General features: G+C 45.7%; 1 protein-coding gene across 25 annotated transcripts in view; it reads right to left on the bottom strand.

The window, feature by feature from the left end:
• Positions 1 to 15231, bottom strand: part of Anks1b (ankyrin repeat and sterile alpha motif domain containing 1B) — an 861781-nt gene that overhangs the window by 246960 nt on the left and 599590 nt on the right. For all 25 annotated transcript variants that reach the window (XR_005975765.1, XM_041666272.1, XM_041666261.1 and 22 more), the window contains one exon: positions 11778 to 11930. Coding sequence is in view for 24 of the 25 variants with exons in the window: in XM_041666272.1 (XP_041522206.1) it covers positions 11778 to 11930 (153 nt within the window). In the remaining variant the exon portion in view is untranslated. The remainder of the gene's footprint in view (positions 1 to 11777; positions 11931 to 15231) is intronic.

Raw genomic sequence — 15231 nt, forward strand, 5'->3', positions numbered from 1 at the left:
TGCATTCTGGGTGTGTGGGGGTGCAGAGGTTAGCATATAGTCATTAGCAAACAAAGGCAAATGAAGAGATTTGGGGTTATAGAAGCAAACATCCACCAGGTAATATGAAATATGGAATGACCTTAATCAGTTCGCAGGATGAGGGAGCCCCGGCCGGAGGGATATGACACCTGATCCTTCTGATGTAGGAGGACAATAGGAAGATGGCATGTGGTGACCCAGTCCTGGGACAGGGAGTTTAACGGCCCCAAGGAAAGGGCGTGTCTTAGTTACTTTTCTGTTGCTCTGAAGAGACACCTTGATCAAAGGAACTCTTAAGGGAAAGCATTTAATTGAGGCCTCCTGCTTATCGTTTCAGAGGGTGAGCCATTACCATCATGGTGGGGAGCAAGACGGTGGACAGGCAGGTGTGGTGCTGGAGCAGTAGCTGAGCTCAAATCTGACCAGAGAGAGAGAGGATGGGGGGGGGGGGGGAGGGAGAACCTACCCTCAGTGACACACCTCCTCCAACAAGGCCACACTTCTTAATCCTTTCCACTAATAACTGGGAACCAAGTGTTCGAACATAGGAGCCTATGGGGTCTATTCTCTTTTAAGCCACCGCAGACCGTGTTTGGAGTTTGCAGCCAGAGGGTATCTAGCTTGGAATCATCAAGGACACCTCAGGAGGAAGTAGGAGAGGCAATGGGGCTGATGGGTCTGGGCTTCTGCAGGGGTTTCAGGCTTTTCTGTCCAGACCTCAAAGGGCCCACCGTTCCGCTGGCTCAGCTGCACAGAGGTGCATCTCCATGCTGGCTGCTGGCAGCGCGTCTCCCAGACAGCAGCTCCCTGATTCTTTCAGTTCCAATGACTCCCCGTGTCAGTTTCCTCTGATTATTGCCGTCACGCAGCCCTACACCTCCATCCACACGGGGCGGAGGGTGAGGTTTGATAGTTTCGCTGTGTGCACGGGGACTTTAAAGCAGGAGGTACATAAGGGACTACAGAGGCAGAGGTCGCGATTGCCAGCACCTGACAGCTTCGATGACTGTATACGTCAGATCCCCGAAGTGACTTCATTCCTGATGCCACATCCTGACAGAATCCGAGGTCTCTCTCAGTATAGGGACACAATAGCATCTTAGTCTATGGAAATAAAGAATGGGAGGAGTTTCTTTTTCTGGAGGATGGGGAACATGAACTCAAGCTGTGGAATCTTCTTTTATTCACTCCCATGTCTTGCCAACACCGTATTCTATTGAATGTGAAGCACATGCTTTCTCCTTAAGAAATGACCACGTGTCTTCTCATGGGTACCCTGTGATCGCTGCGACATGCTGATGTAGCTTGTGCACACAGACTCTGTCCTAGCTATTATGGGTTGGATATAACTGGCATCGAAGCCTTGTTAAAGCCAGGTGTGGATCACGTTTGTAATCCCTACGCTTGAGAGGCAGACACAGGAGGGGAAGAAGGAGTTCAAGGTCACCCCTCGGCCACACAGGAATTTCAAAGCCAGTCTAGGTAGGCTACAGGAGACCCTAACTCAAAACCACACAACCCCTTCCCCCAAGTCAGAGGGAACAGCCTAACACATCTAAACACGTTCCTTCCTGTGGAACAAGGGTAGAAGGTTGTGAAGTGGTCAAGTGGTCTTAAAATAGAAAAAAAAATTGTGCGTATGTATGTTCTCTTGTGTGTACTTCCTTCCCCATGCTTGCGTGCATGCATGTGTGCGCGTGTGTGCCAGGGAACACACATGAGGTCAGAGGTCAGCTTTGCTGGAGCCAGTCCTTCCTTTCCATACGGTGGCAACTAGGAATTGAACTCAGGTCACCAGGTTTGGAGACAGGTGCCCTTGACGGTTGAGCCATCTTGCTAGCTCTAAGTGGTCTTAGTACTAAGTAAAATAGCCCTCCCGGGACGATCATTTTAAATTCGACTTAAGGAAGTTCTTATGTTTTAGAGTTCTGATTTTGAAAGCCAGGACGAGTGACCCTGAGGCATTTTGTTTTTTCCTGTAACATATTCTCAGATCCATGGGAGGGAACAGTTTGGGAAGCGAGCCAGCTGAACCAGGATAAAATAATGCACACTCCCGCTGTGGACAAGTTGTCAATCACCGCGTGTGAAACCCAGCCTTGTTTGTCCTCAGGGTTAACGGTCATTCTCTTCTATCTGCTCAGGACACCGTCTTAATGATGGCGTCTGGGGGCTCTACAAATAGCGGGTCAATAGCTGAGGATGAGCGGCCCAGTGTGTGGCAGAGGAGCGAGGCAGCCGCTGTGCTCCGAGCTGCAGGCTGGCTGCTCTAATACCTGGCTGTAAAAACAAAGCACTTTTGCATGAAAGGAAGGCCTCCTGCAAGTGCAGGGCATGCACACTGGCTCTGGCTGCACAGTGGCTTTTTCCAGCCTTGGGCCACAGTGACTGTCGGCAACACCCTCGTTTCCAATGCAGAGAGGAGCTGACTGGTTGCATACCCCCTATGTAGGATTGTTTCTGTACGTCTTTATTGGAGACATTTGGTAGGCGCTTCAACTTACCACACATCCCGACGCGAGCCTGATTCTAACGACCCTGCTTTCCTTCTCAATCTCAGGACACAGCTAAGAGAACATCAACCAGTTCTCAACCCCCTCCATTTCTCTTGCAAACAGTTTCTAGTTCATCAAGCCTGTCCTCACGGTAAAGCAAGGATCAAAGATCCCCACCTCTTCTCACCAATGCCATAGGACTAATGGTAACTTTGCTCCCACTAGCACCTGCCACTCCTGCAGCAGCCACACCCAGGACTCACAGATAAACCAAATCAACAATCTCTCCCGCTCAAAACCCTTCTGATGCTGATGCCCCTACCTGGCACACAGCTCAGTCTCTGCATCCTTCCGGCCCTGGTCCTTGGCTAACTCTCTGACACCATTCACTACGAGCTCTGATGTTCTCCTTCTTCCCTTTCCCTCGGACAGCTACCACAGGGCATCTGATCACACCGTTCCCTCAGCCTGGAGTGCTGCTCGTGCCCTTACGTCGCTCAGATATGCGCCTGATGATGTAACCTTCTTCACAAATGATGTATGGTCACTTTTCTTAAGATCCAATCTATTTGGCCGGGCGGTGGTGGCACACGCCTTTAATCCCAGCACTTGGGAGGCAGAGGCAGGTGGATCTCTGTGAGTTCGAGGCCAGCCTGGTCTACAAGAGCTAGTGCCAGGACAGGCTCCAAAGCTACAGAGAAACCCTGTCTCGAAAAACTAAAAAAAAAAAAAAAAAAAAAAAAAGATCTAATCTATTTGTGTCTCCCACCCTACTTTTCTTCCTATCTGATGTTACACTATATGCTCCCTGATGACTGTCTGTCTTTCTCTCTAGAACATTGCACCAATGTAATTTTTTTCCTATTCATGGGAACTGAACCCAGGGTATCACATATGCTGGGCAAACACTCTATCAAGGAGCTCTATGCTGAGCCTCTCCTTTTACTTTAAATAACTTTTTAAAAATATCTCTGTGTGTGCATGTGCACATGCTCATGCACATGCTTGGGTGTGTGCCATATTACAAAAAGGCCAGAAGACATCTTCCAGGAGTCCATCCCTCCCCTCCTATCGTGTGACTCATGTCACCAGGGTTGGCGGTGAGATCCTTTGTCCACCGAGTCATCTCACTAGCCCCCCATTTTTACTGTTTGTTTTGGGACAGGGTCTCACTGTGTTGCCCAGACTGGCTTTGATCATGTGACCCTTCTGTCTCACTCTCCCAGCAGCTGGGGTACAGGTGTGCATCCCCCAGTTTGGCTGTGTTGGCTTGGTTGTGTTCCCACTGGCGTTTCTAGGGCCTAGAATAATGACCAACAACATTGTCATTCCAGCCTCAATACTGTGTATTACACACACACACACACACTCACACACACACACTCACACACACACACTCACACACACACACACCCTGCTTTGTGAGCCTGTGATTTTAACCATAGTTGCTAACTCTTTCCCATCCAGAAGGCTCCTCCCCACCGGCTCTGATCCCACCTCTACCCAGGCAGGAGAAGGCCCTGTGCTCCCACCGGAGCTCCGGACACCACTTTTATGCCTGTATGCCCTCAGTTCTCTCTTTTATGGCTTGTGTCGAAGGCTTTCCTCTCCCGAGTCCAGAAGCTCTCTTTTCTATCAGCAACATTTCTATCACTAACATGCGACAGATTTAAAAGGACTCCCCTCCAGAACCCTTTTCACACTGTAAGGCATCTATAAACAGGTCTAGTGTCTGCTGGGGGGTGATCTATGCATTTATCAAGGAGCCGTGCCACTTGGATGAATCCAATCAGTGGAATGCCGGCACAGGATTTTTTCTATTTTGTTAAAGACCATTTTTAGTCATGTGGTATTTGGATTTGGTGTTTGCATGTCTACAAAAGTAAAACTCTCATGAATGACAAGGAGTCAGAAACAGGGATTGGTATAAGACCAGCACAGAATAATTTCAGGTCTCTGGGTTCTTCTGCATTTAAGAACTGGGTTTTTCATTTAGTAACCTGCCCTGTACTTCAGGTATGCTGCCACCAGGTGGTGGTAGAGCGCCAGACATAGAGTCCGTAAGGTAAGATTGCAGCCTTTTCTGAGGTTCAAGCTAACTGCTCTTTACCTGAGATCAAAAAGCATTTGAGACCACACTTTGCAGTTTAATATAATACATTTTTTTTTTAAAGAAAAACCAAAATAGCTGAAATTAAACTCCTGGCAACCCTTACATATCTTTAAATCAGACATGAATCCCAAACGACCGCATCTCTGACCTCATTACTTCTCTTTCATGGCTTCTACTTATTTCCGTAATGGCTAGTGCAAACCGCCTCCACACTGGCGGCGGTGGCGGCGGTAAACCTTCCCCGTTTTCTCGGACTCGATACTTGCTGCCAGTCTCTGGCATGTTAGCATGTAGATCAGGTTTCAAAACTCTTAACAGTTTTTCTTGGGGAAAAGAAATCTCTGGCTTTCCTTGTTCTTCCCGGATAATATCAGATTGTCTCTTAAAATAGAACAGAAAGGGTTTCTCCACCAGACCAACACGCACCAGTGGCTGTCTGCATATATGTGTATTTCCATGTATGGAGGCCCTCCCCCCCCCTTATTTTCTGTACTCTGGAGCAGGTGTTTGGCTCTCAAGTCTCCTGGGAGTGAAGCAGTTTGTCACAATTTGCCGGCGACAGAGCTGCATCTCTTTAGTAGCAAATTCCGTCCTAAACGTCTTGAAAAGAAGACTGTTTCGGAATCAAAATTTTACCTGCCCTTTAAAAAATTTGAGAAAAACAGAGAAGAACATGTCGCCAGCTTTATTACTATGGTTTATAGTATGCGATGTAAAAAAATCAATGAAAAGGGACCATGAGGCTGCAGAGGTTCCCATTGTCATGGGCCATCAAGGCTAACATTTGGGACAGATTCCAGACAGGTTTAGATTTATTAGGCTCATGATGACTTGTGTCTGAATGCACCCCTAGTTTCTGAGTTACTGCCCTGTTCTGTTCCCTGTTTCAAGAAAAAAAAATCTGGGTGCCTCTAGATCAACGCTGACGGTCAAGGGTCAGCACCCACATAGCTGGGGGTAAGGGCACAGCAATCAGCAATTTCGTACCTAAGCATCAACAATGAATAAAAGGGGGTTGGGTGGGAGATGTTCAGGGACTGGAATTGGGGATGAAGGGGGACAGGCACTGAGTCCCAATTCCTGAAGACTGGGGTTCATACACCAAATGATCTGACCTGTGTTTGTGGGTGGGAGAGGAAACACAACTAGCTATGAAAGTGTGTGCCCCCGTGGACCAGCTCCCAGCCTGACTCTGGGAAACACAACTAGCTATGAAAGTGTGTGCCCCCGTGGACCAGCTCCCAGCCTGACTCTGGGAAAGAAATCTGGGGAAGTAAGAAAGAAAAGGCAAAAGGAAAATAAAACCAGGGAGAAGAAAATCAGATGGATAAGAGAAAGCTGCCATTCAAGCCTCGCAGGAAGCCTAGGACGCAGCAGGCCAGATATTATTGTCCTCTATTTATACACCAGCAACTGAGTCCCAGAGAGGGGAAGTGACTTAAGGCCGCACACTGCGTGGTGGATTCAGGCTTCAAAGCAAAGTGACCTGCTTCCAAAATAAAGATGAAAGGAAAGAGGGCCCCTTTGAAACCTGACTTCACGGTGTGTCTTACTCTTTATAAACAGTTAAGTAAAATTTCCATTTGACAGAAGCCCAGCCTTGGAGGGGTCCTAAAAAACAGCCTTAGCCACCATCAAAAGCATCAGAGGAATATTGGCTATAATTTATCCTCCTTTTGATACGTGGGATTGCAATTATGAAAACGGACTCTATTTACAGGCTCCGAATTTAGGCATACCCTCGGGGCTAGAGGCAATGTTGATTCCTTTTTCATTACTATTATTTATTTTATTTTTGCCTCCGTGCCTGCGACAGTCATGGCTGGGAACAGCAGTGGTACAGAGTTGCTGACTCAGCTTCTTCTCGCCGTCTGCTTTGCCGTCTTTCTGTTTCTGACCATGCCATTCCTCCCGTTAAATCCTTTCAGTGGTCCCCACTGATTACAGAGGCTGCACCTGAGCATCACTTGGGACACTATCAGACACCTGATACCCCGGTGCCTCATCTGAGATGCTGGGGCAGCTCCTTGGAGGGGAAGGCCTGTGCCTAGCGGGGGGTGAAGGGATCCGATTTCTGCTCAAGGCGGAGTCACATAGATCACACTGACGTCCCTGCCTGAAAAAGCCAGCAATCCAGGGAAATCTGCACGGAGTGCTGCTGGTGTTCGTGCTGTTAGACACAGCACAACAAGGGCAGTGAGGCCTGGGACACAGGAAGCAAATATAGGATACAAGTGGCCTCGTTTGCAGAAGGGAGGGCCTCAGAAAGAACTGGGTGTCTGATGAGATGAAAAGCACCCAGGAAGGCCAGCGTGGTTAGAGATGGCTGGGCGGAGGGGAGACCAGCATGGTTAGTTTGCTGGGTGGAGGGGAAAGAATACTGAACAAACAGTACATGCATATAAAGAACCTACCTGAGGCCAGACAACGAAGCATCTGAAAAGACTGGCAGATATAACTCTTAGATCCCAAATCAGGCTGGTGATAGTTTCTATACTATTCAGGCTGAGAAGCTCTGGGATTTCAAAGACATGGTTCAAGCCCCCGGGACCTCTGCCCAATAGTGGGAAATACTAGCAACAGGCCGGACAGTATCCCAGTGTTTCCCAATAAACCTTACTCACAAGACCAAAGAATTTCTGAATTTGTTTCAGAACAATTTGGAAACATAATGATGGGGATACAGAATTACCCATCCTGCAAAAATATCCTTCAGAAATGAAGGCAAAATAAAATTTCTTCCAGAGGCACATGAACTGGCAGAGTTCACCACTGGCAGCCTCACGTTGTTTAAAATGTTACAAAAAGTCCTTTAGATAGAAGGCAGTTGATGCCAGAGAGAGACAAGGGGCCACACAACGGAATGGAGAACAGGGCTGGCTTCCCGCGTATGGGACCAACATTGTTTCATCACACACGCGGCAGCCCTCTGAAACATCCTGTGCTTGGTTTCACCTTCAGCGCTCGCTATCTTTATATTTTTAACAATTGCAAACAAGGGGCCTTACAGCTACAACATGCAAAGCGATCAAGCCATGTGACCAAAGAATGGGCGCAGAATTAGCAAGTTTCCTTGGAAAACCTTCTGACCGCTGGGTTAGATTATCGCAGAACTTCCCCAGAAAGGTAGAAATTCAATCACTAACATCGAGGAAACCTGGCAAAGCAACCTGACCGCCCTCCACAAGTGCAAGCACAGTTTCAGAAGTAGTCAGGCAAGAAGCAAATGACAAACGAATCCATTCACTGCTGCTAAAGTAATTCCAGATGCTATCCACTGGAGAAGAGAAAGGGCTTTCACAAGATGCATATGGGTACTGTTGCCTTAGCTACTTTATTAACTTTTACCCAGAGGTATTAAAACCAAATACTGTATTACGTTTTAAGAAACAATTCTGTATTATGAGCGGAGATTTAAGAATGCACTAAATTCTATATATTTTTTTTCAGTACGAACCTTTGCCATTATTAGTATTGCAGGGTACACTAAGCCTGGGCTAGAATGATTCCCTTGGTAAATGATGGTAAGGTCAATGGGAAGATATTAATTGCAGTTCTACAATAAGATTCACGAGTTAATGAATTGAACGAACAGTGTTTAGAGTTATTTGGATGTACCCAAGTCCCTTTAGTAGACACACAGAGATAAAAAAATTAACGTTCTTTTTTATAATTTTGTATATTTTTATTGTCCAGAAAGTGAATATCGAGTTATTCACATGGGCCTTAGCTTATTATTTTTAATTTCATAAGTCATCTATACACACTTTATAGAGAACATATAATCCTTTCTGTCTAAAATTTGCCCCATGCAGAGCTGTGGAGGTTGGTGGTAGTAGTTAGAAATATTAGTCAGACTGGCTAGGACCATATGTCGAGACTGAGAAACCTCTGAGAGGGGAAAAAAAAATTAATGGACCTTTGAACTACTAACTAGTCATTAATTCCCTTAACAAGCCCTTGGAGGGACAGTAACTCTAGCGGTGGTTCATGCAGCTAGCATTTGCAGAGGAAACAATTCGCCCGCCATCTCTCTGGACACATCCACATTTTCATACTGAAATGTCACTAGAAAGGTAGGAATGTGATGTTACTACCTATGGTGGCCAGGACTTGAGCCAATCAGTCAACACTGGTGTCTGAATGCGAAGTCTCTGAGCTCAAAGGGTCAACTGTTGGCCAATATTTCATGCTCTCATCCAAGACAGCACTGGGCCTCCAGAACCGGCACCGCTTCCTGCCTTAGATGCTTCTCTGTGTTAACAATGGTGAGATCTCTATCCTTTCGTTTCCTCCTAACCCTTGGGTAGCTTTGTGTCCAAACCTCTTATTTGTTTATTCAAATAACCTTGATTTTCAAAAAACATTAATATACACCACAAAGAAAAGGTCTTCAGGAGCTTTACAAAGGCAAGAGTTTCAAATACACATTTGTATGATTCAAGTCCAGAAATCTGGCCAGTTTCATATCCTGATAGAAATAGGTTACACAAGCTTATTATACTCCTGAGAATAACAACAAGTGCATTACCATCCACACTGAGTGTCTCATCAATGATGCTGCTGCTATCGCCATGCCAACAAGTCTACTTGTCCTCTATTCTCCTCCCTCCACCTGTTGACCTCTGCACCTCTCCCAGCTGGAGTTTCTCTGTCTTCCCTTCAGGAGGAGAAAGAGCCACCAGAGCAGTCTGGCTCCCTTTAAATCAGCTCCTCACATCAGCCATCAATGGTCCACTCTACAAAGATCCAGGAGGGAAACCATCAACTAGCAAGTGACCTATGAGGGGACCTAGTCTCTGTAGTGGTCAAGGATGGGACTCAGCCACTCTACCTTGACCCATGATAGGACTTCCCTAGAGGCCTTCACTTTAGATCAGGATTATGGTAGTACCCTGTATCAGTCAGGGAACAACTTATTGGTACTCGATACTGTATTAGTTGAGCCATCTGCTACACAAGGGACCACCCCATACTTCTCTTCATTAGTCCAGATAAACAAAGGTCTTAACGTTGTCTTCTCTTTTTTGATGAAAGGGTTTTGAATTTGAGATTACTCAAAAGCTTTGCAAGCTCAAAGGCACACATAGCCCTTCTCACACTAAAAAAAACCCCCAACAACCTCAACTCCTTAAATGAAACGCCCCCCTCAAGGAGCGATGAAGTTTCGCTTTCTAATTCTGTGTCTAAAGGTTCATTTGGCTTTTTTGTTTGCCCACAAAGAGCATGTCTAGTGAGTTAAATGACTTGCATTCCCTCCTTGTAGAGTGGTAACTTCCCATATATAAAATGCCACAGAAATTTAAACCCAATGAGTTTACTTAAGAAAGATACGCTGTGTTCATGGCAGGCACACAGGTCAGAGGACTTTGAGCACACTGACTATGCCTTCAGACTTTGAAGCAATATTTCAAACTTGAACCCCTCTAAATCAGACCATAATTTAGTCAGTGCAGCTAAAAGGGAAACCAAAGAGGCCGCATAGGCACGAAGGCATATTTTTGTTTTCTTGTCGGAATTCAAAGGTGGTTGTGATTAGTCTCTAGGCCCAGGCAGCAAACCTATGGGCTTTCCAGCATCAGGACCTCCCTGTCACCCAACACGAGGGATACTGTAGAGCCTTCCCAGTACCGCTGCCACCAGTCAGGTGAATGGCCCACACGCCACTTCCTAATCAGCTCTTCAGTAGGGAACAGGTGTATTCTGAGGGTCTGGCATAGCGTTAGTTTTCAGATTCTACCGTTAAGCAGGACACATTTCAATGTAGAAATTGATGCGGCTGACGTATGGAAAAAGGCCTTGTTCACAAGCGAGTGCCTCAGAGGAACCGTGAGGCGAACGTCACGTCTCACAGAGGACGGAAGTCTTTACCTATCACAACCAAAACCTGAGGCGGCTTCAACTTGTTCCTTTGCTACAATGACTAAGAACAATGCTAACCAGAGCTTCAGGCACTGGCCTTCTTTTGGTAAGGATGGTTTTTGGTGAGGGAGCAACAAGTTAAGAATTACTAACGGCAAGCGAGAAGCCAAGATTCTATTAACTTCATGTGCTTTTTTGACTCAAGAACAATTTTGTAAAATGTCCCAGCAAAGATGTATTTTGAAAGATACATTTTCAAAAGCAAAACATATTGGCTAACGGTCATAATGCTCATTAAAATAATTAATGGCAGGCAACATGTAGAACCTAGACTCCAGGATGGAGAGCAACAGAACAAGCAGAAGAGAGCTAAGAAGAAGTAGTAAAAATTGTCGACTTTATTTCACTTTGCAAATGCCCTCCCAATCATCAGGCTGTGAAGATAAACAACCCTCTAAAAGAGTGATTTATCACTGTATTATCTTAAAAAGGAACATTCCCAACACGCGAGCACAGCACAAATGCACACCATCATTTCCCGCTACCTTTTTACTTCATTCCTTCACCTGTTTGTATTTAGAAAAAAAAATGAGAGTAAAAAGGAAGTGAGGAAGAATCGGAATCGCTTATGAGGACTGAGTTGATCTCTCTGGGCTTGAATACATGGCAACATATGCTGGCCAGCGTTGACGGAAAATTTATGCCAAGCGTATGTATGCATGAAGCAGAGACAACATACGATTGGACGCCAACTCCGGGAGATAACGCTTTAATGACTACAGCAGCCTGTTTAGCAAGAGCAGAAGCAGTCTCTCCGAGCACGGGGTTTGAATCCTAATTAAGGAACGAAGATAAAGAAACACGACAGAGTGCTAAAAGAATGTGATTAAGGGATGGAAACGCGACAATTCTGGCTTTTAATAGTGAACAGGGGCAGAGATCAGGCTGGAAGCTTATTTTGCCACCACATCCCTATGCTAAACCGACAAGGGTTTCCTAAAATGGAAACCCCAGAACTTCTTGGAAGGTTTCGTTAGATAATGCAGAAAGCCCCGAGGCTCTTCTTCTTATGTCTCAGTTCACCATCTCAAAACATCAAAAGACAATGACCTCAGAATAACACACACACACACACACACACACACACACACACACACACACACCTGTAAATCTTTACTAGATGTCCAAACAGTCACAGAGAAAGATGAAGAATTCTCCACCTGCAATAAAATTCACGTCACATCGAAAGCAGAACAGTTAAGGTGTCGAGAGAGAGAGCAACTTACATTGATGAGTTCAACCTCCCAGATTTTTTTCAACAGGTCCATCGACGTGTATCCATTGATGAGAAAGGCTTTGGTGTAGTCCCCCAGCTCAATGGAATCCAGCCACTCAGCGACAGAGGTGGGATGGTAGCCATCATGACCAATGGGTCTCATCTGCAACGAAGAACGATACATTAGCCATTACTTAAACCAGCTCCCTTCGGTCCCAACAACAGGAAACATCTGGTCACTTGCAAATTAATCTGATATAAAGCATCAGATATTTCTGGATAAAAAAGTAAGGAGAAGGAAAAGGCTCTATGAACAATTCTAAATCATTAGTAATTTTCACGCTGAATTAGTTTTCAAAAATACACCCAGAAATTTCCAATTTAGCTGCTAAATGAACTCTGGGTTTGAGATGATGAAATATGCCAAACTTCTGTTCAGGACTTTGTTGGTGTTCTGCTGGGAGGGAATTGTGAGGGATGTCAGTTGAGTTACCAGTGTTGGACGGGAGGAAGGCTAAAGGCACGGCATCTTCAAAATAGAGATGGTAATTCTCATACGCGCAACGTCCGAGTGTGTGAAAATACTTTATGACTTAGACATTCCAAGGGGGTTCATGCTTATGTAAGGCACGTATTGTAGGTAGGGCACACACGCTGGAGAAACACACGGCTGTGGCAAGCCAATTCAAAAGAGGCCCTGGGTGCTTCAAGACCATGTGTTCCACCTCAGCTCTACAGTGTGTTAGACATGAATAGGGGACTTTCTGGCAGACAGGCTTCTATTTTTTGTCAGCTATATACAGATTTTTTTTTTAATACTTCAGGGGAACAAAGAAGTGTGACAGCAACATAAAGTCTCTGGGTTTAAATTGGAATGGGAAAATAATTTAAGCAGGAAGAACTTCTGGGTTGAAGAATTTATATAGCTTCTTCTAAGTCCTTTATTTTTTTTTTTATTTGAAATCTAAGCTGAATTCATGGTTCTTGTGTTTGACATGACTCACTTCTGAAACTTAGGCTGCCTGCATGCCAGGACAGGGTTTGGTACTGGAGTTCCTCGGGAGAGCGGCCCCCTCATCAGCCTTCAGTAAGGCGCCTGCTGGGAGCAGCTAAGTGGGCATGGTGCAGACGGGGCTTTCCTCTTCCATCAGATTGAAGGAGATTATGAACAGAAATCTATAGGATCCTGGTTTGTGCCCAGAGGAAAAGATTAGTGTTGGCACCCAGGATTCAGATTTTCATCTCAGCATCGTGAGCTTTCTGTCACTGTGCAGGGTCCTCGGTTCAGAGTATCCTTACCTTTCCATTTTAAGTTGCCCTTCCCCCTACCCTCCTTCCAGCTAGTCCACTCCTCAATCTAACCTACAGCTCTAGGCTTCAGTACCCACCGTTTCAAAGCTACAGTGCAGTTCATTGTTGGTGCCAGCACCTCGGGTGTGTGGGATGCTCGTATTTTGCTTTTTTATTGCCTGACCCCCTTTGGGCAACTCACCAAATGCCTGTCCATGTGGCTCTGACTCAGTATTCATTGTATGGTGACAAGGAATGGTGAGTCAGAGTTTGCCAAACGCAGTCTAGTGGCAGACACAGATAACTGAGTGCTGCATATATATAAACCTGGTGACCAGGACCCGAAGTGGAGGCTCGGATGTACTGAGCACTTTCCTCTTTGGTAGATTACAGACTACAGGTATGCGGTGCATTCTCCCTGGTTGGTTAACAAGTGGGTGAACCAACCTGAACACTGACCCAAGACATAGGGTACTCATCTGATGGAATAAATGGAGAAAGAGCAAAAGGGAAGAAGGGAACATGGGGGTTGACACAACCTAACAGTAAGGTTACTGGTAGTCTCCCCAAGAAGCTGACCAAGCCAGCAGTGGCTACTTTGGACAGGCTTAAGGATCCTTGATTTTTTTTTTTAAAGAAGAAAAGAGTCAGTTCTTCTTTCCCAGAGAACTGTGTAATAGGTTTCCCACAGGTCACCTCGGACACTCATACACAATTCCTGGCAAAGGGCAGTCATTGACCACCTGTCACACTTTGGTTTCTCAATGGTCACTGGAGGAATCTGGGGTGCACCCCCCACCGACAACAGCAAAATGAACCCAATGGACCAAGACACTCACTGCTTCTTCTAATACCTTCCATTTTGTCCCAAGACCAAGCAATTGAGTATCAGAAATGGGGGTGGGGTGTTAGTGTCTTGGAAGAAAACTGAACTTAGGGTGTGTGTGTGTGTGTGTGTGTGTGTGTGTGTGAGAGAGAGAGAGAGAGAGAGAGAGAGAGGAATAAAACTGGAGGTTTGAAATGGGCTAGAACTGAATTTCTACTGTTTTACACAATGAGAACATTACTGGACGGATCTGAAATCACACTAAGAAGTAGCAAAGGGAGTCAACGGAACTTGATTGAAGGCAGCAGCTGGGAAACACATTACACTAAAATCTCAGTGCGTGTAGACTGCTCAGTAATCTGGATCCTCCTATAAAGTATGATCCACCCTGGAGAGGCAAGGGTGACAGGGATTTTGATGGGGTGACAGATGGGTGGCCAGAACGCCAAGGTGCAGATACTCTGGAAATGGGTGTGTGCATATGTGTAGGGCAGCATCCGTGCGTTTGCTTATTCAATAAATACTCAGCGCTCTTTCTGGTGGATGCTGGTGGTGGACACAGCACAGAACAGATCAGTTAAAATGCCTCCTGCACAGTAATTGTAGTCATAAATCAAAATGTTTGTGAACAGATGACCACCAAATGATGAAGGTTCTGCGTCCCTGACTGGAGGAGACACCGAGAGCCAAATAAAGTTGCAAAATGAACTTGAGACGTGTTTAACGATATGTAGGGTGACCACTGCACCATGCAGTAACTTCTTCCAAAGAAGCTGTCCCATTGTTCCCTTAATTTTGCTTCTACCGCCACTCCCCAGCTCAGGTTCTCATTACCACTTGTTCAAATGAGTGCAAAATCCTTCTGCTTGGCCTCCCACCTCTCGTTCAGCTTATACTCAGTGTGACCTTAGCCAGGCTCATAAGTCTACCCTTGGACCAGAATCTACAGTGATTCCTTCTAGAGAAAAGTCCAGATGTCCTATCGCACCATGCAAAGTCAACTAAGATCGACCCAGCCTCTCACTGTCCTGCCACACACCATACTGATGAGACTAAACACACGCACATGTCAACAGTCACGGAGTTGCTACCAGCCGCTTCCCAACCAAGAGCTGCACAAGGCACTCTTAATACTTTGCTCATATATTTTCCATGCCTGCAATGCTCTTGTCTTATGTCTAGAGTTACTTTTCAAGAACTGAAATCTTCATGAATTATAAAACACATAACTAAAATAAATTTTAATGCCATCTAATATCTTATAGCTATCGTTGATTGGAGTAAAACAACCAATTTCTATCCTTCAGCTGAGAACAAAGTTCCCACCCACATTTCTCAGCCAGTGGGG

Source organism: Microtus oregoni, unplaced genomic scaffold (genome assembly GCF_018167655.1).
Source record: "Microtus oregoni isolate MIOR12 unplaced genomic scaffold, Mior012 000001F_ref0000356, whole genome shotgun sequence".
Classification (NCBI taxonomy): Eukaryota; Metazoa; Chordata; class Mammalia; order Rodentia; family Cricetidae; genus Microtus; species Microtus oregoni.